The sequence below is a fragment of the Sturnus vulgaris genome, chromosome 6 (assembly GCF_052056855.1).
Source record: "Sturnus vulgaris isolate bStuVul1 chromosome 6, bStuVul1.hap1, whole genome shotgun sequence".
Taxonomy (NCBI): domain Eukaryota; kingdom Metazoa; phylum Chordata; class Aves; order Passeriformes; family Sturnidae; genus Sturnus; species Sturnus vulgaris.
This window is the reverse complement of record NC_142248.1, coordinates 23,302,136-23,329,003: the sequence shown is the minus strand read 5'-3', so window position 1 is coordinate 23,329,003 and position 26,868 is coordinate 23,302,136. Positions and strand designations below refer to the sequence as shown.

The following is a 26,868-nucleotide window of genomic DNA, read 5'->3' as shown; positions in this document are numbered from 1 at the left end:
TAGGCTCTCCTCAGAAAGCCATCTCCTGGCTCTCTGGGATTTATTCCTGGACCTGGGGAGATGCTGCAGCTATTTCAGTGTCATTCCTTCAGCCACTGCACGTTTCCGCACCTCTCCTCCTGTCTGTGTCTCCTACCATTCTCAACAGATGCCTGACAGACAGCATTCCCTGCAGCCGCCCAGATCAGCTCAACTGTTTTGCATCTCTCTAAGTAAACTGTGCAAAACGGAGAAAAGTTTTGCTGGTGGCAAGGAGACTTATTCAGACAGGGAAATGAGGAGTTAATAGCGAAGTGCAGAAGACAAAAGGCCAATGCTAATTCATGTCACCAAATACAGAAGACTCCAAGAAAAAGCCTCAGACAGACTAAAAATCCCAAGGGTCAGTTCATTTTCTCCTCACCACCCATATTTCCCCAGCAATACACGAGAATATGCTCTTTCCTTTTCCAGAAAAAAAAATACATTAAGAATGACAGAGAAGATCTCCTCCCCTGAGAGACAGTTTTTGAACTGCCATATTTCTCATCTTGTCTGGACACAGGGAAGGAAAAGGGCAAAGCCCGGAAATAAGAAGCAGCCTACCTCATCCAGACATAATACAAACACCCAAAGACTTACACTGTAGCAGTGTGCTGGGTCTGGCTGAGCTGGAGTTAGTGTTCCCCACAGCAGCCCACAATGCTGTGTGATGCACTGGTAGCTAGAAAGGTGTGGATAACACACCATTGTGTTCTGGCTGCTTCTGAGCAGTGCTCTCACAACATTACAGCTGTGTCTCCAACACTCTCCCTTATCAGTAGGCTGGTGGTGGGCAAAATCTTGGGAGGGGACATAACCAAGACAACTGACTCAACCTCACCAAAGGGATATCCCATCCAAATGACACCTCCACAGAACGACATCCAAGAGAAAGAAGGGGGCGAGGGGAGGGTGTTTATTATTATGACCTTTGTTTTCTGGAGCAACTGCTACGCATACTGATGCTCTACTTCCCAGGGAGTGGCTGGATATCACCTGTCAGTGGGAAGTAGAGAATACATACTTTATTTTTCTTCATTTCTGCATGCAGCCTTTGCTTTTTCTTTAATAAACTGTTTCTATCCTGATTCACAAGTGATTTTGCATCTCATTTTACACCCTTGCTGTTCTTATCCTGTTGAGAGGAGTGATAGAGCAGCTAGTGTCCAACCAAGACCAACCCACTACAAAGAGTGAAAGTAGACAATTCAAAGAATGCTTATCTTTTAAGGATTGGGATTTATCTGGATTTTATGCAGAACTTACTTCAGCCACAGTAGTAAACACATGATTCATCCACAGTTCCCTAAAGATATCTCCCCCATTAGCTAACGGTTGGAAGAAATGAAAGGCTTTCTTGCTAAGCAGTAAATGAAGTAGAGCACAGCTGCAGTTAGGGTACAACTAACCAAGAGAACCCAGACATGATAGCCATCAATGCAGTACAAGGATGACATGAAGGTTACAGAATCATAGAATATGCTGAGTTGGTAGGGACCCACAAGGATCATTGAGTCCTACTCTTAGCCCTACACAAGACCAACCCCAAGAGACAAGTTAGTTTAGGCAAAAAAAAAGCAAGCCATTCACAAAGGCCTACCCTTCCAAATAGAGTCTGCAACAAGTGGTCTACATAAACCCCATAGGTGGCATATACCACAGGAGCATTTACGTGGAAACATCCTGTTCAACAAGACAAGGGGCACTGCTGATGAATTCCTTCAATAAGCCAACAAGTAACAAAACACATCTCTCTCTCTACCTTCCCCCCATCCCATCTAGGTAAGAGCACCAAAACAAACACAGCAAACCTTACGCTGATTTCTGACTTGTTCTGACTGGGTTCATCTCACCAAGTTTTTAAGGAAAGGTCCATTTTCCTTATAGACTCGAAAACATGACTCAAACTGGAGGAACGAAACTAAAAACACATTTTGTATTGCTTATTGATGTGAGCCTCCTTAAGGCTCAGGTTCTGCAGAGAAGTACTGCAATACAGCAGAGCTGTTAGCTCACTGCAGGATTTCCCTCCACATGCACAGCACAGTGCTCACAGTGGCTCTAGTGATATCCTGTTTCACATCATGAACAAAAGAAAAGGGAATTTTAAAAAATCCACCTGATTTCATTCATTGCCTTACTGGGAAAACATGGGAATGCCAGCTATTCAACCTTTAAAAATGATTCACTGCACCTTCTACTTTTCTTCACAAATGGATACACATTGACTAAATCAATTGAAAGAAAAAGCCAGCTATAACCAAACCCATGATGGAATTTATATTGATGTAAAGAATTTAAGAGTTTTAAAATAATTTATTGTTTAATCACTAGGGTGTGGGTAGCTCAAGTCCATTCATACCTTGGCAAAAGCACAAAGAGCTGCTTTCTTTTTGTATTCCACACCAGCTGGATGGCTCATGCACTATTTCACCACCATCTTACACTGGTATGTACTGGTGCTGCCCCAGAAAGGGTGTTTCCACCTTCTCCCTTTCCTCAGCCTGGCTCATTCCTGACTTAGTTCCCTCAACTACCTGTTAGCACAGGGAAAAAGACTCAAGTGGATGAACTCAGCCCATACAACAGTTTTCAGTCTGCACCAATCTCCCCCTGCTGAGGTGGCAACACAGAGGACTGTCCTGGCATGAAAATGCAGCCAGGAAATAGAATAAAATTGGTAGTAGGTGAAACTACTGAGATCACCTTTTCCCTGACTATGCTGACTAAATTATGAAACGACATTTTATGAAATGTAACTCTCAGCCTGGAAAATTAAAGCAAAGCAAGAGAGGTTGGTTGTAAAAAAAGAGAACTACAAGAATTATTGTTTGAAAAAGCAAGCAAGAAAAAAAAGCCTAGTTTAGCTACCTTAAATAATTAAGGTTTTTATTTTTAAATAAGTGTACCTTCAGACTTCAAAAGTCTACTTTACATAGCAAGAAGTATTTGAGAAAGCAGAAGTAATAAATATGAAAACAGTATTTTTTGGTAAGACAATACTATTTCAGCTTCTGTAAGTACACTCATAGATTTATAGAACAGAAATGTATGTGTTTCCTCCCATACCAGTGTACATACAGATTACAAGCTTCAAAACCACAACAAAAATGAGGGAAAGAAGTCATTATTAGTGTTTACAGATACTATGTTAAACATGATAACAGAAATAAACATTTCAAAACAAAGAAAATATAGCTAAATTAGCATGTCCCTTGGTAAGAACAATGAGAGTAATCCACATGAGTATTTTGAAATAATTTCAATGTCTATAACAGTTCTAAGCGTATGACAAGTTTAAAAACACACTAAAATGTATTCAAATCACTGCAGAAAAGGTCGTTTGTCACTTCCTCTAAACAATGAAGTTTTTGCTCACCCCAGAAATGGTGGAGAGGCGCTAGTTAAATTAAAAAATGCAAAACTACAATATCCAACATCTATTTTTTCCAGAAGTCACAATACTTTAAGCTTTGTACAGCAATAAAAGCAGTGCTTCCTCTCTTATTAAATGACAACATCCTCAAGTGCAAGGAAAGAGCAAATTCTGATTAACAGAATATTATACTGCACTTAATTATAATGTAACCACCCCTATTATCAAACAGAGTGTATTTTAGAGAAGTGAAAACATTCCATTTTTAGCAGTTTCATAAAATACAATGTTATGGGGGTTGCTTTGTTTTCAGCAATGTTTCTTGGTATCAAAAGAAAAACATAGAAATGAATATTAAGTGTGAGAAATAAAGTTCAGCTGTCCAACTGAAATCCAGCCAGTTCTTTTTTTTAAGGCGCCTTGGTGGAGCACTCTTAAATCTATTTGTTGCTATGCCTGAAGGGTTAGAATATTTCCCCTCCAGTTTCAAAGCTTGGAAATCCCCTTCAAGCCCTTCTAAACAGGACGGCTTTTCTCAGTATTGTGTATGGTCTCTCCATGTACTCTGGATTGCACACAATTTGTTTGGCTTCTGTTACACACGCCTCTGAGTTTACAAATAACCCCCGAGTCAGGAACTCCTGTGGCTGTAGCCTTCAGAGGCAATGTCAGGAACAGGAAGGTGCTTGCAGGCACAGCGGGCACTGCCAGTGCAGGACTCAGCTGACATCCGTGGGAACAGAGGTAGAGGGGGGTAAATGGCACATTTTTGTGTGTGGCACATACTGTGCCACATTCAGAACAGGACTGACATACACTCAAAGCCCCCTTGGGGTCACTTTGGCCTTTGGGGAAAATCATGGAGTTGGAAGGACAACCAAAGCTTTACAGAAAAAAAAAAAAAAGTATCAATCTAAAAGGTAAGAGTTAGAACTTTATGTTCAAGGTTCCTGGGAAATACCACTGTCTCATTCAGTTGCAAAAGAACACCAAGATGAATGGGACACTTCCTCTTTGTCTTCCCCTTATGTTCTAGAAGAATATATAAAATCCCTGCTTAGCCCAGATCTAGTGTGGGAATTCACATGACCACAAACCCATCTCTTCCTGCCTTCTTGACAGCACATACACATCTCCCATGAGCTTCCTTCCCACTGCACAACAGCCCTTTCAGGCTTATCAGAGGTATGTAGGAGCCACAAAGGGAATGAAATTACAGCATTTGTGTAAACACCCAGGAGCAGCTGCGACATGAAAGTCATCACAGAAGTAGATTCTGCCTCTCAGCATACCAATTATATCCTCTCAGGCTCAATGGCATAGCTCCCAATTAAATGCAGCCAGAGTAAACAAGCATCTGACAGAAAATATCACGTAGAAATTTGGTACGAAAGGTGACAGTCCTATTATAACTGTTTCCTTTCTATGGCAGCCTGCAAGGTTACAGCTTACTGGTTTAGATCATCATATGACATCCTAATAGACCTTCCAGAAGCTATGCCTAAGGATCTGAATTGATGTCTACTTTTAATGTGTAACATTTCCTTATCACAGATAATCAGTTTTATAGCTCATGCAAGCCATCTTTTCAACACATTTGTAAAGTGTGTTCACTGCCATTCTTATGTACAAACCTGTGTTGTTTGATTTTCTTTCATAAAACTAATCGCAAATGAGATTTCGTTTTTTTTTAATCACCACACAACCAACTGTTTTTGGGGGAACCTTAACAAACCAAGTCTTTGTTCCTCATTTTCTACTCTGCTCACATTTATTCTGAAGTGATGGAAATAAAATAAAACAATGATCCTGTTGCAGAAGTAAGACAAAAGACTATTCCTTGGTGAAGAAAAAAAGGGATTCCAAATGCTTTTATATATTCAATTTGAAACATTGCTGGAAAAAAATATTTAGAACTCCAAACAACTCAAACTGTTTCCCCAATTAACCATTTCATTGCAGGAAATATAGATGCACTAAAGAAAACTAGTTAGGAGAAAAGAAGGAATACAAAGCTAAAGTTTCCCATTTGAATTTCAGCCACTACAAAAAGAAGTGACTGACTGGAAAATGAAATCCTTCCCATCTTCTCAGATGTACTTGCTTACATCCTTATTTCAGCCTCATCACCTAGTTCCCTTCTGGAAGCCCCTGGCTGCAGAAGAAGTCATACAGTCTGACATACCTAAAATGGGCAGGATATGTTCATCACCATATGTCTGCTTTCATAGTACAAAGGCAACTAAAAAGTCCCAAATTTATTTCTGGAAACATGTGATACATCATGACACTGTTTTGCCACTACCCCCACATCCATGCTCAAAATTCACTGTGGAAGCAGACTTTAAGCTGTACAAACAACAGTAAGCACACCAAGCTCATCTCCATTCAGGGACTGCCTGCTGATACAGAACTGGAATGAGATCAACTTGAAACTAACAAGTAGGTGGCCCTGGATATATGATAGAATTTCAGCTATCACACATACTAACAGATCTAATCTACTAACAAATTTAAAAATTAAAAATTACAAATTTAGCTAATCTACTAACATCAAAATTTAATATAGTGTATTGAATCTTTGTTTCATTGGATTGTATTCATTTAATCAATCAGGTTCTCACACAGGGGGAACACAATTTCTACTACTCTTCAGATTGTGTGTGAAGGTCCTGTTACCCAGAACTCCTTTCCTAAATCTCTCCACCTTCAACTGGTGCTGCCAATCTAGCCCCGTCTACTTGACACATTTTAAATTTTCAAGCCATACAGTGTTCAATAAAAACATAGCCTTTTATTTTATGATATTATAGAACACTAGTACCTATTAAATACTTACAATTACTGCTGCATTTTTAAGGAAAATTTTATTCTTCTGTACAATTCATAGCTAGATAAGATCAAAAATTCTGAACTGAAAATAAAATCTGTGTGGAAATTAGATGTCTGCACAATAGACTGCATTATTACAAACACCCCAAGACTGTTTCAAGTTTCTGTAACTGATGAACATGTTTAATGCAGAAAGCCTGAAGAATAAACCTGGTGTCCTCTTCCATACTTTCAAAGCTGGTGAAGAACTGAGGTGCCAGCTGCAGCAGACTCCCAATCAACATTCAAAGATAAAGCAAACCTGCCCCAAGATGTGGTGTGGGCTCCATCTAGTGGGGCTCAGCTTTGCTCCGTATCACCACCACCAAATCTGTTATCTCCACACAAAATGTCAGAAATCATAGAATCATTAAGGTTGGATAAAAACTTCCAAAATCATTGAGTCCAACCTGTGACTGATCACCTTGTCAACTACGCCATAGCACTCAGTGCCCCATCCAGTCGTTTCTTGAACACCTCCAGGGATGGAGACTCTACCACCTCCCCGGGCAGCCCATTACATGTTTTACCACCCTTTCAGTCAAGAAATCCTTCGTGTCCAACTTCAACCTCCGCTGGCACAGATTGATGTTGTGTCCTCTTGCCCTGTTGCCAGTTGCCTGGGAGAAGAGACCAACCCCATCTGGCTGCAGCCTCCTTTCAGGTACTTGTAGACACCAGTAAAGTCTCCCATGAGTCTCCTTTTCTCCAGGCTGAACAAATCCAGCTCCCTCAGTTGCTCCTCCTATGACTTGCTCTCCAGACCCTTGACCAGCTCCATTGTCCTCTGGACATGCTCCAACACCTCAATGTCTTTCTCATGGTGAGGGACCCAGAACTGGAAGCAGGATTACAGATGCGGCCTCACCAGAGCTGAGTACAGGAGGGCAATCACTGCCCTGGTTCTGCTGGCCACACTATTTCTGATACAGGCTAGGATGCCATTGGCCTTCTTGGCCATCTGGGCACACACTGGATCATGTCCAGCTGCTGTCAAGCAGCACCTCCAGGTCCTTTTCCACTGAGCAGCTTTCCAGCCACTTTGTCCCCAGCCTGTAGCACTGCCTGGGGTTATCATGACAAAAGTCCAGGACCTGACATTTTGCCCTGTTGAACCTCACAGAGTTGGCCTTGACCCACTGATCCAGTCCATCCAGAAACATCTGCAGAGCCTTTCTGCCTTCCAGCTCATAAACACTCCCACCCAATTGGGTTTTGTCTGCCAGCCTGCTGAGGGTGCATTCGATCTCCTTCACCCAGGCCATGAGCAAAGGTGTCAAACAGGGCTGGCCCAGCACTGAGCCCTGGGGAGCCCCACTGCTGACCGGCTGCCAGCTGGATGTAGCTCCTTCCACCACCCCTCTCTGGGCCCCACCATCCAGCCAGTTTGTTACCCAGGGAGAGCACACCTGTCCAAGTCAAGGGCCACCAGCTTCCCCAGGAGAATGCTGTGGGAGGCAGTGTCAAAGGCTTTACTGAAGTCATAGAACTGCAATATACTGTAGTGTCTGAAATTGTGCCCTCTCATATGTTTACCATGACTTTTAAAAAGCTTGATACTCCTAATGTATACTGTAATTATAAATATGAAACTGTATCTTTAAAATTGAGGAGTAGTTGATAGGTTGGTGGGTTGTAAAGGGTAACAAAACAAAACTATAACCAGTTCCTTCACATTTTGCAAGCTCAAGATGTCTTATTTTGTTCTATTCACTGGGTTTTATTCCATATTTAAAATGTAACTTTTGGAGGATTAAAAGATTTAATTTTTTTTATGTAAAAACCTCCCACATTTTAATTGTTTCAGCATCTATTAACAGCTATCTGAAAATATAAGAACAGCTGGCTGAAAATAAAATATGAAAGACGTTGAGATTTAGATGCAAATTATAAACACAACTGAAAAAGACACACAGGAATCCTCATGGACTATCTAATGATCTACCAATGTTTAAAGCAAAGAAAAAAATTCTGGTGTTCTCAAAGTGCCTGAACATTACCTGTATATTACCCTTCTAGCCAGGGGACTTGACAGTATACAAGACCTACCTTTGGACTTGTCTTTCTGAAAGTGTCAGTTCCATGTATCACGTCCCTTATTAAACTCTCACTGAGATTACTGTACTCCTCTTCAGTGAGGTTACTGTCCTCCAGCTGATGGTTGCAAACTGGGCATTGTCCACTGCAGTAATAGTGAAGCAAGAAAAGAAAAGGAAAAAGGCTTTTAAATAAGAAATTCCTTAAATATTACTAACTTATCAAGCGTCTGTATGTGAGCACAATTCTTTAAAAGAACCTGAACACAGTACAATAATCAGAAAATCAGTTTAATTCTTTCTGTGATGCATTCAAAAACTACTAAAATTACTAGCTCTTAAATTCTTTTTATTTTTTTGAAACCAATTTAATTTTATGCAAATACTTATCCAAGTAGGCTACTTCAAATTTGTTTAGTTCATAATAAAGTGTTTTTCCAACAAAATAACTACTATGGAACCACTTATCACCATTTTGTTCACAGATTCTTCCATGATAAAATGTGAGGTGATTGAAGTTAGTTTAGCTCTCAAAGTCTTTCACTGTTTACAGACAGTAAGAGAGAAAACCTAGACTTAGCTCTCTCTCCAGACAATTGACTTTAGAATTTTAAAACTCTTAAAGGCTGGAAAAGGTTGTCTGAAATATGATGAATTATTATAACAGAGTACAGTACCACACACATCCTTACATAATAATAATATATTTTATAGTAAACAACTCTTAAAAGAGTGAGCCATGCTATTCTTTCAAGGGCTCCAAAAACTGTGGGCTCTACATGTCCTTTTACTTCACAGTATGAAACACAGAGAATTTTTATAAACCACCTAAAACCCCCATAATCCACTGGAGATATTCTCATAATTAATAAATTTATAATCGCCAAATTGTTACAAAAAGCATAAAACAAAGTTTCAAATAGAATAACATTTAAAGCAGCAGTTTACAGACGTTAAGAAAACTGTACTGTAATAGAAACACACACCCAAATATAAATCTAAGAACTGTGAAAACTTAAGAACTCGTTAGGGAGAAACCTTTCATCCGTACAAATTAACTGCAGTGTGCAAACAGAATCAGTTTTCAAGAAAATAACACTTTACACCCCAAAGCTGCTCTGCTATGGATCATGTTAAACAACAATATTATAAAGCCAACAAAAGAGAAAGTCTTTAAATCCTAAACAGGAGACAAATAAGCCACACAGTAAAATGGCATCTCTTACTTTTTACTCTGTTTTTCTGTCTCGGTTTGGTGTGCTGGTTTTGCATTAATTGGCATAACTCTTTTCCAAATGTTGGGCCTTGTTTAATGTACAAGAATGAGTTGGAAACTGGAGTTTGTGAAATCATGTGTCACAACAACTGAAATACTTTTGTAGATAAGGAAAGCAATTTTTTTATATTTCAAAAGGAAGAGTTCAATATAGACTAATCAAGACAACACCTCACTTATAAATAAAATGTTGCATTTACCTGTCTTTAATTTTAGTCAGGCGTCCTCTCCAGTTCCCTCCTGGTATACTAATATGTACAGAGGGAAAGATAAATAAAAACATTAGGTTCTTATTTAACAATATCTGAACTATATGTCAGAATAATTATATTTTGGTCAACATTTAGAAATAAAAAACCAATCATCTACCCTGCAAAGGAATTATATAAAAATCCATGTTAATTTAGTAACACCTGGAAATATTATATAAAGAACCAGCATTTAACAACATGCAAAGAACTAACACCATCAACCTCAGCAGTTTATGCTGTCCCCAAATTTTAAGAACCACACAACAATGAGTGTGCACTGACAACTTTTAAGTTACTACCCTGCACATTCATAAGCCATTCCAATAATGGTAGTGCATTCCCACTGCCACATTTTTCATCCAGGAAGACTAATCTGTAAAATGGCTCTGTAGCTCACATAAATCAAAGCCAACAGTTAAAAAAATCACAGATGGGCTCACATCCAACCTCATGACAAATATGGAATGGGTTCAGGTGAACCCCATTGTGCATGTGCATTGTAACTAGTTCTGACAATCACTACTCAGGACAACAAACCGTGTGATCAGCTAAATACTGCGCTAAACCATAGAGCCTCCTATTAAGATTGTATAGAATACTAGGAGATGAACAAAGTCAATACATTTAATCTTCACTTTACCTAGCAGAATTTGCTGCCTCTTTCCTTTAAAGAAAGGAAGTATCTAACTTTCAACTAGCTTAATACTTATCCAATAAATTACAGGAGAAGCCCTCATGACTGACACCTGTCAGTATTCCTTATCTAGCACCCCAGAAAGAGATGAAATAGGCTATTTTGAATTGCCATGACCCAATACGATTTCCTAATTTTTGTACCAAGGAGTAATATTTAACAGGTAAAAGAAAAGGTGAAATCAGTAACAATTTTAAACTTTCACAGTAATTTGTGAGCAAAAATAAAATGCATCTTTTCATGACAACACATCTCCTGTGGAGAAGCAAAAATCAAAATGAGATGTTGAGGGGTCTCAGAGTTGATCTGTGGTATAATCTGAATCCGTCCTCCTAATGAACTGCATCTTGCTATTGAAACTTTATTTACCTTTCAAACCATAGCTTTATACTCCGCATAAATGTTTTGTGAGGGTATATTTGGTTCTCTCTCAAATATAAGAGGATACCAAAGAGCTCTTTTTGTAACTCAGCACCATTCACACCCCTGCTGAAGTGAAAAAACGACTGCAGGACATCCAAGGTTGGGACCACACCTTTAGCCATCATTTCATTGTACAGTTCAAAGGCGAGTTTCATTTCTTGGTGACGGCTGGCTGCTTTGATACAAGATTCATAGCACGTCCGTGAGGGAATCATAATCTTTTTTATTTCTTCCAGAAGAGTCAAGGCCATTCTCCATTGATCTGAATTGCTCAACCCCTTGATTAGAAGGTTGTAAGCCCCACCTTCTAAAATCTTAAACCTGACTTTCATTATGTCATACACATCACAGATTTCTGAAACCTGTCCCTGCTGGACACACAGTGTCAGGTATTTGACCAACACATTGTATGCAACATCACCATTACGCTTTGCCACGTGGGTCAGCAAGGACTTGGCCACATCAATGGGGCTGTTGCACCTGATCATACTGTTCAGCATCACCTCTTCAAATACTTCAGGTAATTGGAAATCTTCCCTTAGTTTGTTCCATTCCTCAGTCTGCAAAGGTTTTTCTGGAGGCTGTACATTGCTAAACCTATGCCTTGACTGAACACGACTCATTGACCATTTCTTTGCAGCTCCAACAGAGGAAGAAAAGTGGAATTTCCCTTCAGGTATTTCTTTAGTCTCCTCATCCCATCCTTTTCCTTCTCTGCAATCAATTTCAGACCTTTTCTTGGTAGACAAGACATCAGTTTCTTTGGGGTCCACAGGTAATGCAGTGCTGGAAGATGTCATAAAACTGAAATAGTTATTTTTTTCCCTAGTAGGGATGCTGAAAGAGGCAGCAAACAGTTGTTGGCATCTCGAAACAGGCCAGAACATGTGACATTTCCATAGCAAAGCCTGAAAACCCTGATGACTAGTTTGAGAAAAGAGTGCCATCACAAGACAAAATTATCTACTAGCTCACTGTATCTGATACAGTTATAAAATTAAAAATACAGATTGCATGGGGATGTTCATTAATAAAAGCCCAAGGGCTGTCAAGCTGTATAAGCTTCTGTTTCCAAATTATTGTTCTATGAGTCCTTTTTGTTTCCTATGGACACAAAAATTAAAATATTTTTTCACAAAAATCAATCTCTTAGACTGTGAGAACAATAATCCAGAACGAGGGTATCTTTCTTTCTAGAGAAGATGTTTTGCATATTATGATTCCCGTTTGTTGGTTACAGCAACGATGTGTACTGTATATGTTGTAAGCAGAAGGGCAACGCTGACGCAGCTACACAAAAATCACAGGGTTTTTCTTCCTGCCTTTGTCCAAGTTAAGTCGGGAGATTTCCTAAAAATAAAAACATCACATCATGACCTGCTCCGTGGTTTCCTGTGATATTTACATTTGCATGCTAGCAAATACGAAACGCAAGGGAGCTCGACGATTTCAGGTGAGAAATCCCTATCCTGATCTTTCAGACAAGCCCAGGACGGGGTTCCTACACTGCTTCCCTCACATTTTTCACCTGGTGACAAACTTCCGTTTAACTTGTTTTCCCAATCCCAAATCCTTCGTAACGCCGCTGCCAAAGAGGCAGAGGAACACTGCGGGCGGTAATTACACTAAAATACCAGGTACATCCTACATTATACAGCTAAATACGGGGAGGTCCGCAGGCTGGTCCGCCTCACGGGGAGACCTCGCAGAGTCCCACGTCCCTCAGCCAGTGCCCCGCGGACCCGGTCCGGTCATACCGCAGAACCCCCAGCTTTCGGGAAAGTCGCTCCCGGTCGCCCCTCTCTCCCTTGTGCCCTCTCTCCCTCATCCCCCCGTGAGGTGCCCACCTGACGCTGCGCGCGGCGGCCATGCGCGGCAGGCGCGTGCCCCGCGCCAGAGCAGGCCAGCTTCCCATTGGCCCGGAAGCTCGTGGCGGGCCCGCGCCAGCACGTGGAACCAATCGAGTCCCACCGGGCGGGGCCACACGTGATCCGCACGCGCCGTTAGGAGGGGCGGGGCTGCTCCGCCATGTCGGGTGAGGGTACGAAGCTCCGAAGGGGAGGGGCGCGTCGCGCAGGGCAGCGCGCATGCGCGGGGAGGCGGTCGGCGGCGGGCGCGTTCCGATGGACTGGGAGCGGCGGCTGCGGGCCCGCCTGGCCGCGCGCCGCGCGCGTGAGTGCCCCAGGATCGGGAGCGGGCGGGGGAAGCGCCCCGGGGTGCCCGCAGTCATCGGTGGGGCGGGGGACGGCCGGCCGGGCGAGCATCGGCCTCTCCGGTGCTGCCGTAGTTCGCTGTATCCTATCTGCCTGCAAGGGTCGGGCGGGTCCCGGAGTCCGCCCCGCGGTGAAACAAGCTGCCGTGGTTCAGGGGTCGGTGAGCGGGAGCGGTGAGGGGCTGTGAGGGCTGCGCTGCCCGGCCCGGCCCGGCACTCTGCCCTGCGGCCGAGAGCGGTTCGCTGGCCGGTGAGCGCGGGGCGCAGCGGCAGCCCCGAGCCGGCACGGCACGGCGATTTGAGGCTGCGGCTCGCACAAACGCTGCTGCCGCTGAACCGGGAGCGCTGCTGCTCTGTCAGGCACCCTCATGGAGCTGCTACGACTGCATACCCTGCAGCGAATCGGGTGTGCGCAGTCATTGAAAGAGATGCTGTGTATATACTCAAATTACTTACCAGACATACTCTTATGTAATTCATATGGTTGGTCTGTGCTCCCCTCATTTCCGCTTAATATCTATGTTACTAAACAGCACAACCAGATAAGCCTCAGTATTAGCTCTATTTTTCAAGCCTCTCGATACATTAGAACTCTGGAGTACACCGTGAATATTCTTTTCTGTGTCAATCAGCCAAAAAGAGTGAACAAGAGCTAAAGGATGAAGAAATGGAATTGTTCACAAAATATTACATGGAGTGGAAAGGAGGGAAAAAATGTGACAATATATCATATGCAAACATACCACGATTTTACTACAGGGTAAGTGAAGTATCCAGATAAACTTTTAACAGGAGGCTATTTATTCTGTGTTATAAAAGAAGTTATGCTCACTCATACGGACCCTGCAGCTTCAGAAGCTAAAGTAGATTAAAACCTGAGTGATGTGAATTGCTTAGTCTACGTTTTTGTTTTGTACAATTGTGAATGTCAGCAGTTTTAAGTAATTGCTAAGACTCTTACCAGAGTTGGTGAAATGTTTTGCTAATTAGGCTGCTTGGAAAAGATAGGAACTTCTCTTTCAGAGGCGCTTAATGTTCTAACTACATTTTGACATACTAGTGTTACATCTACATACTTTCTGGTTCCTGTTTAGACATGATGGGATGCTACCTCATGAAAATGGTGTGTCATTGGTCTTGCAGACTAGAGATAAATCTGTTGCTTTCATCATTCATCAGAAATGCTTGGTCCAGCAACCTAGTTGTGAGATTAATCAGATTAGGATGGGAGCACATGTTGACATCTTGGTATTGCTGGCGCTCATCAACTTGACTGCTCAGCTGCTGTCAAACGGCTCGTGGTCACATATTCCTTAGGGTCTCGCGTTTCTGCCAGTTAAGTTCTCAAGTACCTATGTTTCAGTCGATGGATACACTTGCAACTCTCCAAGCTCCAGTGGTGCTGTACCGTTTGGCACGTAAATATTGGCAGAATTTTAATACTAGGTGTTCTTTCATCTCATTTGTTGGCCAAAACAAGTCTAGTAGACATTCACACTTTGGAGAGTCAGGCCTACCACAAGATAGAATGTGCTGCTTCTCCTGAGTAAAACACAACAATAAATGCTTTTTTTTGTGAGCCCTCATATCTGGTGACCGTGGGAAAGTGCTTACTCAATGGATTATCAGCTATGAGGTACTTCTGTCTGTCCTGTTAAGATGTCCTGCTTTAAGTGAGTGCTTCATTATTGAAATGGTTTGAGACAGTGTGCAAGAAACAAGTTTGGTAGACTGACTGTTTCCTGTCAAGTAAACAACTTCCATCACACCGTGAGACTCAAGACTACCTAAGAGTTCTTGTTGGATGTGTAGTTTTTGAATGGTACTGTGCAGAAAATTAAAATGCCACAATGTTTCCAGTTGCCAGCTGAAGATGAAGTCTTGCTTCAGAAATTAAGAGAAGAATCTAGAGCTGTCTTTCTGCAGAGAAAAAGTAGAGAACTATTGGATAATGAAGAGCTGCAGGTAGGAAAATAATTTCTGTATGTCTTGTAATGGTTTCTGAATGGATTTAAATTATTTTCTGTCAGAGTTTGATGATCTCCTGTCTGCCCACAGAACCTTGTGGTAAGATGCTTTGTATTTGGGCACACAGTGCTTGGTAAAGCTGAAGTGTTGCCTAGCCTTGGGCTGGTAATGCCAGTGTGAAGCTTCCTTATTAGGATGTACGTGGGGACTAAATTGATGGCTTCTGGTTTTCCAGTGCGTTGCAATGCTTTCCCTTGTGGGCCCAGATGATGAAATAAGTTCTGTTTATGTATCACTGAGAGAGACTCCTAAGATGGTTGATTTTATTGCACTGCAAAGACAAAAGGGGTGTGACCCTAGAAATGCTAGTGAGGGAGGGAGAGTGTGCATGTGTTTAGCAGCATTTAAGGAAATGGAAGTAGCAAACTCACTTTTCTGGCTGAACTGACCATGTGTTCTGATTAACTGAGAGAACCTTGCATCAAGCCCACATTTTTGCTGAATTTCTTAAACACTATATCTTAAGCACATTAACATCTCTAAAGAGATATCTTCTTAACCAAATATAAATACCTTTTAAGAATCTATGGTTCCTACTGGACAAACATCAAACATCACCAATGATTGGGGAAGAAGCAATGATTAATTATGAGAACTTCTTAAAAGTTGGTGAAAAAGCTGGACCAAAATGCAAGTAAGGCTTTCTTCTCTTATATGTGCTCATTTTGACTAAACTTAAGTACTACTGTAAATTTTAATTGCTAAAATAGATGGGAACAGTTTAATGGTGAGAAAAAAATCATACCCATGTAGTTTCTGATGAACTTTACATCCTTGCAAAGGTGTACTCTGCATCTCTGACGTGTAATAAGGGGTGTCTATAAGAATAGTAGTGCATCCTTTTGAAGAAGAAATTTTTATCAGCATGGACATTTTTAGATGTAGTGGTTAGCAAGCAGCATGTTACGTAAATGAACTGGAAATTACGTCTCCAGTGATATTGCCCAACCTTCCCTGATACCTTCTGATGCAGAATTTCCTACCAGATGTGCAGAGCATGCAGTGAATGGTCCTTCTTTACGCTCCTGTTGGAGATGGCTGTTGTGCACATAGCTTTGTGTTTGAGCTTTGGGCAGAAGCAAATTATCTGTCAGTGCTGGCAATTTCTTTCATGTGCATATTGTTGTAGAAGATTGGAAGCTACCAAACATCTTGTATTAAAGAGAAATTGAATAAAAGTTTTTAAAAGTTCTACATCACTGAAGAGTCTCATGAGCAGAAAGGTAGCTGCTTTTTATTGAGTTTACTGTTGTTACTTGTTAGGATTCTACCTGATGAGTGTAACGTAGCATGTTAACAGATTCTGTGTTAAAACATTATTTTACAGGATCTGTAAATTTCAAATACTGTAATTGGATCTGTCAATGCAGTGTAATCAGATGCATAGAAGTAGCTTTGTGTTTGTTTTACAGGCAATTTTTTACAGCGAAGATCTTTGCTAAATTACTCCATAATGATCCTTATGGGAGAATATCTATCATGCAGTTTTTCAATTATGTCATGCGAAAAGGTTAGTGGATGCTTCTTCTGCGTTAGAAGTTGTTTCATTTTAAGGCTATTTTGAGCTTTATTTGTTACTTGATGTTCCCTTCAACAACAGTGAGATTTGCTGAGATTGATAACTGCAAATGCTGTTTTTTCTTGAGGCTTGGGATCTTTTTCTTGTTACTAGAAGGTGGGAATCCATCATACCTCTGAAATCCCCCTCTCCCTGGCCATAGATATGCTTTATCTGTTTGTTATATATATTGTTATTCTGATTTCCTTTGTTCAGGCAATACTGTGAAGTGCAAAATGGTACAGTTCCATGGCAGGTGTGATCTTGACCACTGTGATTGGGCAGATAATTTTGTTTGCTGTCTGTCCTTCTACAGAGTGGTGCAGTCTGTGTTTTCCAACTGTTTGTCAAAGATGTCAGAACGTTTCTGTGTTTGTCACTTACCATATTTTCAGCTATTTTTTCTTATAAGTAGCCACTGAAAAATAGCCTTTTTTTAAAAAGTATGTATTAGATGCTGTTTAAAAACAGTAGGCTGGCTAGCAGAAAGAAAGATTGTCTCATTATCTTTTGCCCTGGCTACTGTGTTCTTAGATCTGCTAAAGCCTTCGGGAGAGGAAAACAGCACCTTTCTCTGAGCAGCTCAGCCTGCTTAACTTAAAATCTTGTGGTGCAAGGGATGAGAAATGTATGTAGCAGGAAGCATGATATGCAGGTGTGCACAGTATGCAAGAAACGAGTAATAAACCCATTTCCAACAACAAACCCAAAAGGTGCAAGATAAGAGACTGGTGGCAAAGTCTGTTAGGATTGTATGCATTTCAAAAAGGCCCACCCAGATGGACACGAGAGGTTCTTTCAGAGCTTTGTTTCACCCAGAAGCTTTGAGTCTTGTGTATTTAGGATGATGCCTTTTTACTATGAAAACGAACAAAATAATAATTAAAAAAAAGCCGCCACCACCAGATCACTTCATGTGTCATTTACGTTTAAACTTAAGCCAACAAAAAAAACTGCGTCACTGTATAACGAGAAACACTTACCTTGAAGAGTGAATGTTATGAAGGACTGCTCATATTGCATAAGAGGAACTTTTGAACTGTTTCTTCAGAAAATGGGAGTTAAATTTTTGTTGAGTATGCGAATAATAGTTTTTATTAATCTAATCTATACTCCATTACTGTTACAGTGCTTTAACAATGGCCTCAAGCACATTGTCCTTTAGTTTGTCCAATTAAAGTGCCTTCTCATTACAAAGATAGATGCTTGTGGGATTCTAATTCTCGTCTTGTAACTCAGAAGTGAGGGCCTGACCTTTGGCTGTAGCTGCAGTGGCTGGTGCTGTACAAGGGGTTCAAGCAATCTATCTGTATATGATTTTGTGTAGCTGTGCAATGCAGTGAAAATGCACTGTGCACATTTCTAAGTCAGTGAGAGAGAACAAATCCATATGATTCCATATAACCAGCTGTGTGTGCTTGCAGCCCGGAAAGCCTGGGCTGCAGCAAAGGAAGCATGGCCAGCAGGTCGAGGGAGATGATTCTCCCCTTCAGCTCTGAGACTCTTGAGACTCCACCTGGAGTCAGCACAGGATAGATGTGATCCTCTCCTATGACCACAGGCTGAGACAGTTGGAGTTGTCCAGCCTGGAGAAGACAAGACTTTCAGAACTTAAAGGGAGCATATAAAATGGAGAGAGAGTGACTTACCCAGGCAGATAGTGATAGGACAAGTGGAAACAGTTTTATATTAAAAGAGGAGACATTTAGAGTAGATGCTAGGAAGAAGTATTTTACTCAGAGGGTGGTGAGGCACTGGAACGGATTGTCCAGAGAAGTTGTGGATGTGCCATCCCTGGAAGTGTTCAGTGCCAGATTGGATGGGGCTTTGAGCAATCTGATCTAGTGAGTGGCATCCCTGCCTGTGGTGGGGGCGAAGTTGGAACTGGGTGATCTTTAAAGTTGCTTCTAATCCTAGCATTTCTATGATACATCAAATAAAATGTGGTGTCTGCTCAGCCATTTTTCACATCTAGTTATTATAAGGCAGTTGTGGTGATGGTGTATATTTATATTATAAATAGTGTCTATTTATAGTATATTGTGAGTGACTCCTAAAAATTTAGAGACTGAAACAGTGTTTCTAAGCAGTACACGACATGGCTTTGCTTAAAGCTCAGAAAAATGGGAAGAGGCACTTAAAATCCAACTGTGTCTTGCAGCCTCTAGAATAATTTCAGATTTTGGCAAGAACTCAAAAGCCCCATAGGTTTTTTGCATTGTAATTCTGTTTTCTGTTTCACAGTATGGCTTCATCAGACAAGAATAGGTCTCAGTTTATATGATGTGGCAGGACAAGGCTACCTCAGAGAATCAGTAAGTAAATTCTTAATTAACTTAATGTCTCTCTTCAATCAAATGACAGAGCATCGGAAAAATCCCAATTTTTTTCTAGTCTTGTCTTGTAAAAGCTTATATCATAGCATAGATTTGGGCTGGGCAGATTTTGTTTGGATAAATTACAATTCATGTATTCAAGAGATGGGGTGGTGAGAGAGGTGCTAACCTTTTAAACTTGGGGATAATTTTCTGAAAAAAGGATTGTATCTACAAAGATTTAATGTCATTAGCACTTTACTAGATTTAGTAGGATATGGTAAAAATCACAAATTATTCTTTGGTGAATTATTCTCCTGTTCTAAAAGGAGGTAATATTATAAAATAAATAAAAATATTCTAGTTACCACTCAAAGAAATAAGATTTATTAAAAATATTCAGCAAGGGATAATCCAATTAGGAGTTATGCTCCTGATGTTTGGAAAAGGTACAGTTGAATGCATTTATTTTTACATATAAATGTCATGTACTTTGTTAAATTCTGCTTTATTAATAGATTGTTTCAGCCCTGGAACCACATGTGCATGTGTGTGTTCTGGGATTTCTTGCACAGAGACAGAAGATTTTTTATCTGCTTTCATGCTCTTTTCTGCATTGTTACAGGACTGTATTTTTAACAAAATGCACTTGAAAGCCAGGGAAGAATATAGCAAACGTGGAACAATAGTAATGTTTTATGCTTGTTTTCTTTTCTTTCTTAATTCTGCAGGATTTAGAAAACTATATTTTGGAACTCATCCCTACTTTGCCACAACTGGATGGCTTAGAAAAATCTTTTTATTCTTTCTATGTCTGCACAGCAGTTAGAAAGTTCTTCTTCTTTCTGGATCCTCTCAGAACAGGTAGGTCTATTAAAATGTTTCCACTGAAGCTACTTGTGTTTTCAAAGCAATGTGTAGTTGTCCTGGTAGGCTTTTGTTCAGCATTGAAGATTAATCTCCACTGAAGACCATGACTCTTCGTTGTGAGTCTAATGATCTGCTGTTACAGCTAATGAATTTCTGTGAGATACCTATCAGTTGAGGTACTATAGAGTTATCTCATAGAAATTGACAAATGAGATATTGTTTCATCATAATGAGCCATTAGCAGTAGCTAATTTTTCAAGTGTTTAGGGTGAATAGAAAACACAGCAACCAACAACACAACTACTTGTCAGAACATCCACAGAGCTGTGGAAATGCTCAGAGGGATGTGCTTTTCCTCTGATTAAATCTGTGTGCACCATGTAGACCCACTAGAAAAGGTCTGCAGTTAGGTCTGATAATGCTTGTTATGCCCTTGATTTAAGTCACAAACTGGATGTGTTTTCAAGATCCAGCTGTGGCCCTTGTAAAGGTCAGAATTGTGTGGGCAGCAGCCTCTGACAGAGGTAATTACAAACGTTTGCAGAGGGTGGGTGGGAAGTTACAAGGCCATTATTTTGCACAGCTGTTAGCACAGTGTCTGTGCACCAGTCAGAGCTGCACCAGCAGAAGTGCATTCTGCTACCTTAGCTTTGTGTCACAGCTGTAGTTTTGAAGATGTAAGAATATCATGTCACTTGGGAGACTATTATTTCATCAAATGTTTTAAGCATGCTTTCTTTGCATTTTTGAGTTGATGTTGAACGCTCACATTTATTTTAATCTAGTTTTCTGGCATTTAAGGCTTCAGGACAGCTCCTGCCAATCTCAGGCTAGTTTTGTCTAATATTTTTAAAGGTATTTTATTTTATCTCTGAAATTAGAGCCTTATCCTTGATGTTAGGTGTGGGTATTGTTTAGCTTTTGTTTCTTAAAAAGGCATCTTTTTCTGTTCCAAATGCTTCTTTCATAAGTAAAGCCACCTAAATGAGAATAATCAAATGGATGTGTTGACTGAGCAACTGTTAAAATGTGTTTTCCTTTTCTTGCTGCAGGGAAGATAAAGATACAGGATATTTTAGCTTGCAGCTTCCTGGATGATTTACTGGAGGTAAAGGTCTCTAACATATACTGTTGTATTTTAATTTACTCTTTCTTAATTCTAACTTTATGTTTCACTTAGTTAAGGGATGAAGAACTTTCTAAAGAAAGTCAGGAAACAAACTGGTTTTCTGCTCCTTCTGCATTAAGAGTTTATGGTAGGTTCCTTTATATGTCAACACTTTCCTCCTCTTGTATGACTTAGTCACATTATTACTGCTATTTTTCCTCTGTTTTTGTCATGTTAAATCCTCCTGCTAACTCATCTTTTCAAATCCTGAATCCACCCTTTCAGTCTATCTTCCTGACTTTATTTATAATTTCATTTCTCCTCTCTTGAGTTTTATTGTGGTTTTAAAATCTGTCACCTTGTTGCACAAGGTAAAAGATTCCTCTGTAACCTTCTCTTCTGGTTCTATTCGTGTCTTTGCATCGTCTTTTTTTTAATGCTTACAGCATATTTGTATAAAATAATATGCTCTTAGCCTTCTGCTCCTCTCTCAGTATGCACAGCTATTAACTTAGATTAGAACTGCTAACACTTCATTATGGGAATCCTGTTTCCTCCCCCTCCATACTCTGTGCTTATTTCTGATGTTTTATGAATATTCTTGTGGATCTAGTAAATTCTCATTTAACTGTGTTGATTTTATTATGGAAATTAGAAAATTTAGCATTTCGATGTTTGTTTTTCTCTGTTGAAACAGTTCTTTTCTGGTAGCAGTAAATTATGGTTTGCTTTTTTTATCTCCTTCCTAGGTCAGTATTTAAACCTTGATAAAGATCACAATGGCATGCTCAGCAAAGAAGAACTGTCCCGATATGGAACAGGGACTTTGACCAACATATTTTTGGATCGTGTCTTTCAGGAATGCTTAACTTATGATGGTGAAATGGTAATTATGTATTTTCCCGTTGTCTACAGCATAACATCTTTGACTTACTGAGTTGAGAAATGTTTAATAATCAATATCTTTAAAAAAAAGAGTAGCTTAAGGTAAAGTAACTTTATCGTTGTGCACACAAATGACCATGGAACATATTAGAAAGCTAATTTTCTTAAGAGCAAGGTGACTGCAGTTTGGCCTAAAAATAAATTGCTTGTTTGAAAAAGCAGAGGTGATAGGAATCCAGACAGCCTAGGATAACACCACTTGTAGATTCAATTAAAAAGTGCATGTTGAAAAAATGTATAGATGCAGCAATGCTTTTTAGTTAAACATAATGCTTTAAAGAGAGCCAAAGACAAGTAGCACACCTGAGATCAGTGCAAATCAGCTGAGCTGTCAATTTCTGTATGAAGATAGCTATGTTTTTTCGTTGTAAGCTTTTCATAGCTGTGAAAAATGAGTAGTCTAACTAATTTAAAGTAACACCTTGTATATATATTTTTGAAGCTTTACCTACTGTTCAGGCACAATTCTTGTCTGCATTCAGATGACTGGAGTGTAAAGTGATAAGTTACAAATTCACTATACAGCCCTTTTGCCACCTGAGCAGTTTTTTTGTGAGAATCACATAATGATTGAGGTTATGAGGGGATCCTCTTAGTTGTCCTGTTCTGGACTTGAAAGAGTAGGTTCATCTCTCTTGTATGGGGGAGACCAGAGCAGGACCCAGTACCTGGATGTAGTGTAAGCAGTGCTGAGTAGAGAAGGATCCCCTTCCTCAACTTGCCACCAAAGCATTCCTAATGCAGCTGAGGGTGCTGTCAGCGGCCTTTGCTGCAAGGGCCTGTTGCAAAGCTGCTTTCTGACTAGTCAGCCCCCAGCTCTACAGGTACCTGGGGTTATTCCTCCCCAGATGCAGGATTTTGCATTCCCCTGTTGAACTTGATGAGGCTCCTGTTAGCCCATTTTTCCAGGCTGTCAAGCTCTCTTTGAATGACAGCACAACTCTCTGGTGGTATAGGTAAACAGGGTAATGATACACAGGGCTGTAGGATTTCTGTCCTTGTTACAACTGTATCTTGATTGGGAAACCAAGAATCCATACTAATGAAAAGGAAAAGTGTGATACTTATTTAGAACATTAACTAATGTTTCTAGCAAGTAATTTGCCAAACCACTGACTCTGGTCTAAGGATTATATACTTAATTGGCCATATAGCTCACTATTTGGTAACATTAGGCTTACTGCCACTAGATATTTAATTTATGATAATGAAAATATTTTATATGTTTTTTTCTTCACTAGTTGGGTATGTTCAGCAGTTTAAAGATACATTAAACGTTGTTTAAAAGCATGTATACAGCATGTTTCATTTGGATTTATGCTTGGAATGCTATTTTGCCTCTGAAATGGCAGGATTTCTCATTATCAGCAGTCATTAAAAAGTAACTTTTCTGTGCACATTAGTGGTAGCAGCCATTTTCTATTTCATGTTGTCCTTTTCAGAAAATAAATTGATCTCCTACAATGAAATAGCTACCAATTATAGAGTTCCTGCTTGCAAAATCAATTTATAAAGAAGACTATAATAAACATGATTGTATCTACTTTTAGGACTATAAAACCTACTTGGACTTTGTGCTTGCATTAGAAAACAGAAAGGAGCCTGCAGCTCTGCAATATATTTTCAAACTGCTTGATATAGAGAACAAAGGACACCTGAATGTCTTTTCCCTTAATTATTTCTTTAGGGTAAGTCTCTTTATACAAGTAGGCCATTTTCTGTGTTGATAGTGTTATAGCCTGTGTACTTCTGCATGCAGATCTGCAGGAAATCACTTTAAATTACCAATAGCCACAGGCAGGCTAGTAACGACTTCTAAGAAGATTTAAATTTTTTTAAGATAAAAATTGAAAAAATTTCAAAAGGTATTTTCAGTAGTTTATCTGTAATTGAAAGTAACTGTTTTGATTTTGAGTAGGAAAAATATTTTCTATTGGTTTGGGTTTTTTTTAAAATTAAAAGTTGTCCTAAAATTGCATGATACTTATCTATTAAAATCTTTTATGATGGCTCTGATTATTGCCCATGGTTTTAATTTCAACTGTAATCTTAAAATTCACTAAAAGAAATGAAGATAATGAAATTTATTGATAGCTTATACAGCTGTGGGATTTTTCATTCAGTACTTTGCTTGCAAGTAGCTTCTTGCATTTTTCGTAGTCTGCATTTGTACCTGTCGTTTCCAAAATAGATTTAAACTAAGCTTAATTTTTTTTAGTTGCTGTTAAAATTAATTTAAGATTTTACAATCTTCCTCCAAACTTTGGTTTGTGTGTGATGGGGTTTTTGTTGTTTTGTTTTTTTTTTCTTCTGACTAGTGGTGATTTTGGTTTGGAAACAGGGCAGGTCTTTTGTTGTTTCATCTTGTTTTTCTCATAGATACCTGAGATATCTTGGGAAGGGAAGTGCTATGGTAAAATAGTTTTTTTGCTGTGGATGGTTTCAGCTGAGTTACAAGCTTGATGCTTTATTCATGTACAGGATTCTCTCAGTAATCTATTCAGGCACAGGGACAAGCACTCCAAATTTTGTTACATGGATCTTTGTATTATAACAGAAAATAAATAATGTCATTGTGCTTACCTGTATGCTTTAAGGATGAAAAACAAGGTACTTACTTCATTGAATCAGTAAAGCATTCAGGCCTCCTCAAGGCATGATCTCATATCCTCCTTATTTCTCTATTGTAACAAATCTCCTTTTTGACATGGAAGGTTCTAAGTTTTCCTTGAAATCAGAACAGTTCCTCTTGATTCTGTGAATGATTGCTTTTCTGCTAGCATTAAGTGTGAATATGTCTGCACCTACAGAGGCTGTGCTGATGAGGCTGTGCAGCTTGTGCTAGTGAAACAGTTTTGTTCATAGCTGTTACTTGCAGATGTAGGTTTGGTGACGCAGGTATTTAAATAGTACCACATTAAAATAATTGATTTGTCTTTCTGCTGATTGGTCATTTTCCTTTTCTCTTTCCCTGTATTTCATACTGTGTCAGAAATGTAACCTTATGGTTTGAGTGTATTAATATCTTAAGTTTTGAGTGTTGAGGGATAATATGCAAATTGCTGAAACACTGGTCATAAGTGTGAAAGTGACATTCATATCATACTAATTAAGAACTGTGAACCTAAAGATGTGTATCATTCATAATGCCTTAACTCACCCCTGCCTCATCTGTGGAAGAAAAATGATTGCAGGCTGTACCATGAATGCTTTGTTAGAGGGCAATACAGCTTAAGATGCAGAAGCATTTAATAACTTTCATACAGTGTCAGTATTATACTGCACTAGCCATTCCTAACTTCTCTTTTTTTCTAGGCTATTCAGGAACAAATGAAAATTCATGGACAAGAACCAGTTTCTTTTCAGGATGTCAAGGTTAGCTTTACTGAATGGAGTACTATGTAAAATCTTTGAATAAGCATTTCATAATTTGTTACATCATAATTTCTAGATTGCTGTATATTTACTTGGAGAGTAGTAGAAATGAGCTGACTTGTCCTACTCATAGGTTTGAAAACGCCTTTCTAGTCAGCAGTTGCTCTGTAAAATAACTGATATGTTCTAGTACAATTTAACTGTTAAATACACGTTGCTGTTTCTTACATTGGAAGGTACTTGCTAAGTGCATTTTGCAGTTCTGGAGATCATTCCTTGGGGGATGGGGGCAGACTGGTAACTTAAACAGCCTATAAAACTGATTACTGCCTACTGTATATTTAGCAGTTTTAGTACTTAAAAAAAATTAGTATAAGAGCTTCTGCAAAACTTAGTTGATACAAGTGAACTGAGTTTCATTTTGCCACTTTGAGGCTGAAGCCTCCCCAGAAAAGCAAATTTTTACTTGAGATGTGGGAGCTGAGGACACTGCTTCGAGCTGTAGCCAATCAGACAGTGTGCTTTGTATCTAAATGCTTTGGGGCTTAAGAGCTACTTTTTGTAAGTTGGTGTGGGTGGCACTAGTTGCCCGAAGATCGTTTTGTGTATGGCATGAAATGGCCATTATTCTGCTCATTAATGTGTGGGGGCTTTTCTCCCAATTTTGACTTGTCTTTCATAGGATGAAATCTTTGATATGGTGAAGCCTAAGGACCCGTACAAAATCTCCCTTCAAGACTTGATCAATAGCAGTCAAGGAGACACTGTTACCAGCATTCTAATTGATCTGAACGGCTTCTGGACGTACGAGAACAGAGAGGTCCTTGTGGCAAGCGATAATGACAACACTGCTGATGTTGATGATACGTGACTTCGAATGGGAGCTGCCTGTATCCATAGAGATCTCAATCTGATGGGCCAACTGTTGGAAGCTGGAAACATTCATTATTGGAATCAATCCCTCTTCCATTTTCCCTTCCTCCTTTGCCCCTACATATGATATAAAATGTGGTACATAAACGAATCACAGAACTAATTTCTGAAACAAAAAATGCAAGTGTTCTTTAAGAGGCAAACATTACCTTTTTTTAAAATAAATATTTTTGGACTTTTTTCATGTGTACCAAGCCCTATTCTAATTTAAATAGCTTATTCTGAAAGTAAGGATGTCTTCAGCACTGGCCTGTATCCACTCAGCCATCCCAAGCTTCCCACTCCCTTCTGCATTGCTTCCTCTAATGACAGCAGTGTTGAGCATTCTGCTGTGAGGGCAAGTTTTCATTAAGAAATAAAGAATTTAGGCCTTTTTCTTCTATGCATGACCAGCTTTAAGTGTGTAATAGGAAGGATAAGTAAATTATTGAACTGGATAGTTACCTAATTTTAAGAGGTATTAACAGAAATAAAACTGCACTAGCTTTGGATTGAGTTAAAACTAACCCAAACACCAGTACAGAATCTTTCACCAAGTAAACCTCCTGTGCAAGTAGTTTATGCAGTTGTATCTTA

General features: G+C 39.6%; 2 protein-coding genes across 3 annotated transcripts in view; one reads left to right on the top strand and one right to left on the bottom strand.

The window, feature by feature from the left end:
- Positions 1–12,027, bottom strand: part of PRORP (protein only RNase P catalytic subunit) — a 36,833-nt gene extending 24,806 nt beyond the window's left edge. Inside the window, exons 1-3 of the mRNA XM_014890906.2 lie at positions 10,895–12,027; positions 9,781–9,828; positions 8,318–8,450 (exon numbers count right to left, since the gene is read on the bottom strand). Of these exons, the coding sequence (XP_014746392.2) occupies positions 8,318–8,450; positions 9,781–9,828; positions 10,895–11,895 (1,182 nt within the window). The 5' untranslated portion in view covers positions 11,896–12,027. The remainder of the gene's footprint in view (positions 1–8,317; positions 8,451–9,780; positions 9,829–10,894) is intronic.
- Positions 12,028–12,961: 934 nt separating this feature from the next.
- Positions 12,962–26,472, top strand: PPP2R3C (protein phosphatase 2 regulatory subunit B''gamma). 2 transcript variants are annotated; one of them, XM_088167297.1, is made up of 13 exons: positions 12,962–12,989; positions 13,793–13,920; positions 15,021–15,125; positions 15,710–15,822; positions 16,601–16,698; positions 18,991–19,061; positions 19,793–19,925; positions 20,984–21,039; positions 21,112–21,187; positions 21,789–21,925; positions 23,535–23,672; positions 25,300–25,359; positions 26,042–26,472. In XM_088167297.1, exons 1-13 carry the CDS (start codon positions 12,977–12,979, stop codon positions 26,228–26,230), a joined length of 1,317 nt encoding a protein of 438 aa, XP_088023423.1. In that variant the 5' UTR covers positions 12,962–12,976; the 3' UTR covers positions 26,231–26,472. The 2 variants fall into 2 exon arrangements, with proteins under 2 accessions (XP_088023423.1, XP_014746404.2); XM_014890918.2 differs by lacking the exon at positions 12,962–12,989 and adding an exon at positions 13,065–13,120.
- The last annotated feature ends 396 nt before the right edge of the window (positions 26,473–26,868 follow it).